Source organism: Protomyctophum parallelum, assembly GCF_964188405.1.
Source record: "Protomyctophum parallelum genome assembly, chromosome: 18".
Taxonomy (NCBI): Eukaryota; Metazoa; Chordata; class Actinopteri; order Myctophiformes; family Myctophidae; genus Protomyctophum; species Protomyctophum parallelum.
In genome coordinates, this window is record NC_139716.1 from 13732777 (window position 1) to 13736857 (window position 4081).

General features: G+C 48.2%; 1 protein-coding gene across 1 annotated transcript in view; it reads left to right on the top strand.

Annotated features, from left to right (window-relative positions):
- Positions 1-401: 401 nt before the first annotated feature.
- The window catches only part of LOC310875968 (uncharacterized protein), a gene marked incomplete at its 3' end in the record, with an annotated part of 89634 nt that continues 85954 nt past the window's right edge, over positions 402-4081 (top strand). The window contains exon 1 of the mRNA XM_083789417.1: positions 402-1253. Within this exon, the coding sequence (XP_083645543.1) occupies positions 894-1253 (360 nt within the window). The 5' untranslated portion in view covers positions 402-893. The remainder of the gene's footprint in view (positions 1254-4081) is intronic.

The window sequence follows — 4081 nt, forward strand, 5'->3', positions numbered from 1 at the left end:
GAAGACAAGAGAGACTGCAACCAGCGCAAACAAACTGCAGTCAGATTAGAGAAAGTTAAAGTTGTGTAGCAGTTGTTGATTGAATGAGTGACACTGACTGTGTGTGGTGTGTGTGTGTGTGTACACAACAAGTGGCCCACTTTATACTAGCCCATAGGCCTAGTGAATGATTGAGAGAGAGAGAGAGAGAGAGAGAGAGAGAGAGAGAGAGAGAGAGAGAGCACTAGAGTCTAGTAGAGCAACATTCCTGCTGTTGCAGCCAAGGTGATGGGGAGGTTAGGCCAGCCCCTCAGAGCTGTGAGAGGCAGAGCAGATAGACCTCCCTACAGACACACTACCAAATGAAAGTGTGCAGAGCTGCAGAGCGCACCAGCAGAGAGAGAGAGAGAGAAGAACGCTAATCCAGCAGAAAGAAAGAAAGATCCCCGCTGCAGCAGCAGGCTATAGTCTTCAACTTGTGTTTACTCAGCCAGGCAGCACTGACTGCACTGCAGCAACAGTTGTTCATTTAAAGCAAAGACACGGACGGATAAAGCAGCGTTTTTTAACTTTTTTTGTTCGACTCGTTCGTTCTGTCAGTTGAGTCGGAACTTTGGGACCGCTTGCTGAGCTCGTGTGGCCGGAGGAGTGGATTTTCCACCCCCCGAATTCTTCACTACTTTTCTTCTCTTTTCGGGTTCCTGCAGTGCACGCTCGCCGTGTCCCAATCCTCCCCCTGTGATCCTCCTCCCCTCCCACGCCGAATGAAAAGCGACTCCTTCGGACGGTCCATGGAAACGGAGATCTATAAATTTTGTTGTTTTTTTCCCGAGTTGTTCTTGGGGCTTTTTTGATCCGTTTTGTTAGTTTTTTTGTGTTTGCGGGGCATTTATAACTCATGCGTCGGGAATGCCATGGCGGCTCCGAGCGCACAGCAGCAGACCCAGCACCACCAGCACCACCAGCAGAACCAGCAGCAGGACTACTTCAGGTCGGTGAGCAGCGAGTCCACCACCTACATGATGGTGCCGGCCACGGCGGGGGGGCCGGGGTCCTCATGCGGCGGCCGCGGCGGCGGAGGAGGCTCCTCCGGGGGGTCCTCCGGGGCGTCCGAGCCGCGCCACCGCGGGGACCACCACCACCACCACAGCCAGGGCGGCCAGCAGCAGCAGCCCTCCAAGATGTGGGTCGCCATGGTGGTGATCGTGGTGGTCGTGCTTCAGATCGCCTCGACCACCGGCCTGTTCGTCTACCTGAACATGTCCATATCACAGGTGAGAGATCACACGGATCACAGCTGGGTTTCATTTCATTCGCTGATGATGATGATGATGATCACTCTTTGGGGAGAGAGAGGTTTTTTTTGGGGGGGAGGTTGGATTTGGAAGTTGGAACGACTTTCGAGGCTCGATAGTCGCTTACTTGCTGCTCCACACACAAGAGTATTATTAAAATTCAAGGATTTTTGTATTGGCTGCAGTTTTTTTTAGGGGGTGGGTGGGCTACAAACTCGTCTGACTGAACTTGTTGAAGTCAGTCGTGAGAGAGAGAGAGAGAGAGAGATTGATTTATTGTCATTTTCAAATCTACAGCTGTGTAATGTGTTGATTACAGGCAGGCTGTTTTTTCTATGTGAAAAAAAGACCACCTTGGAACTATTAACTCGTAGCAATTCCTATACACTCCCCCCCCCCCCCCCCCCCCCCCCCCCCACACACACACACACACACACACACACATGTTGTTATTGTATAGTTTGCATGCAGTGATGGTCGTTTTCATGACAGTGAAACCAGTCACTTCACTGACAGACAGTCATTCTGGGCAGACAGTGTCCCCCCCCCCCCCCCCCTCCCTCTCACTACTTCAGAAAGCAGTGGTTGTTCCCAAACCTTTTCATGTCAAGGACCCCCACATTGCCACCAATTAGCCCCGTGGACCCCCATTTGAAGAGATATATGCCAGGGAGGGACCCCCATAAGAGAAGATTGTTATGACTCTAGCAGTGATTCTCAACCCGTTTTAGTTTCAAGGACCCGCCCCCCCCCCCCCATGCAGTTTGACATGCAAGTACGGACCCCCCCATTTAATGGTGTTTCTATCTCTGGGAACCCCCCCCCAATTTATATTGTAAAACCAATGTTAATTTAACTCTTTCTTGAGAGTGTACAATTTAAATATCCATTTTGTAGTACACTCGCAGAGTTACAGAGTGTACAGACCCATAAGGAAGGGTCCATTTGGTTCCTATAACTATCATTTTAGCTGGGGATGCCCTGGAACTCCCTCAAGGACCCCCGGGGGTCCCCGCCGGACCCCACTCATACCTAGCCTACCTACCTATCTGCACGGCGCTATCATCTGCATGATTGTTATCTAGGTCATTGCTTTCCAAAGTGTGGTTCGGGGGACACCCCCGGGGTCCTTTCCCTCCTTGACATGACAAAGTTTGGCAAGCCCCCTGATCTAGGTCGACAGGATAGTACTGTACTTTTAATTTGATAATGATTAAACATACTATATATATATTTATGCATGTTGACTCAGTTTCTGGTCCTGAGTGCCAAATGTTCTCTGGCGCCAGGAGGAGGCTCATATGGACGGAATTAACCCGTTCTGAACGGGAACCCCCTTTTGGTGTTTTAAGTTGTGTTATGCTTTAGCTGTTGAAGAATAGCAGATCTACAAGCTCATAGCGCGCCACCGAGTGGCGCGCTATGAGCTTGTAGGTCTGCTATTTTTGAAAAAATCATGAAAATGTGCCTAAAATCAGAGCGAACCTTTTTTTTTAACTCAAATCTTTGCTTCTGGGGGGGTCCCTGGAACAACATATTTTCAGATGGGGGGGGGGGGGGGGGGGGTCGGTGGCCAATTACATATCATCTTTGGGATCCTTGACATGAAATATTGAGCACCACTGATACAGAAAACATGAGGTATATCAGAAAACTTGTCAGAATTTAAAAGACTTTTTTTAAATTTCGATGTCGGACCCAAATGGCTTAAAGAAGCAGTGTTGTTGCTGTGTGTAGTTCCCAGTGGCTCCTCCACAGTGTTGTCAGTGAGAGTGACGCAACAACTGTGAGATGATGATGACCCATGAGAGAAATAATCATGTAGGCCTGATATGTTTTTAATAGCGAAAACCTTGTTTTTTTCCTTCTCTCCTCTCCCCCAGTTTGTATTTGTAAGTTAATTTGAGCACTATACCGTATTTGATTGCAATGTTGCAATTTATGCAACGTGTTGTATGAGAGTGTACACGTATCAGTTTGCTCAGAGCTTCTGCCTGATGGCCTCCCCCCTGGTCCATTGGGATGTCCCTTTGGTCTAGTGGTTAAGATGTTAGGACTTTAACGTGGGAGAGCCCAGTTCGAATCCCGGGCGCTACACACACACGCATACGCATGTCTTACCGTTATTTTTCTTTTGGCAATAAATACTAAAGCCCCTTTGAGCAGTTAATCAAACTAATTGATTAATATAAAATGAGTGGTTAGTTAGAGCATAATAATATGCCTTTCATGCGGAAGGTTTGCGGGTTCGAACCCCGCCTGGGGGGGGGGGGGGGGGGGTTTGACGTCAGCGAGGGCATGCGATCACAACGGGTTCCTAATCAATCACGGCCAAATCTAAATGCGTTCAGATCTCTGAGCTCCAAGTCTCCTTGAGGAGGCGTGTCTGTCTGAAGACTGTCCTGGACGGAGAGTCTCCAGAACGTAAAGACACACCCATCGATAAGTCATAAAACAATCATCATTCATAAGCGGTCCCTATATTTGGGGATTTTGTCATTGGAGGCGCAAAGCTTAAAAAAAATCTATTCGGATTGCATAACACTTCTTGATGATTCGCTTAATAAAAAAAAGGTAATCGATAGAATAATCGTTAAGACAATGATCCATAGTTGCAGCCCCCTTTAATGATAATTATTGATAAGCAGTTATACAGCGCCTCGTTCAATCCTACATCGTCTCATAGGACGAGCTGCGCTGCTGACCGTGTATGTGGTCATCCAGTCTGCCTTGGGTGTTTGAGGAAGTAAGGGGAGGCTGTTGGCGAGAGCAGATATTATTATTATGCCACTGAGCTTATCAAGACC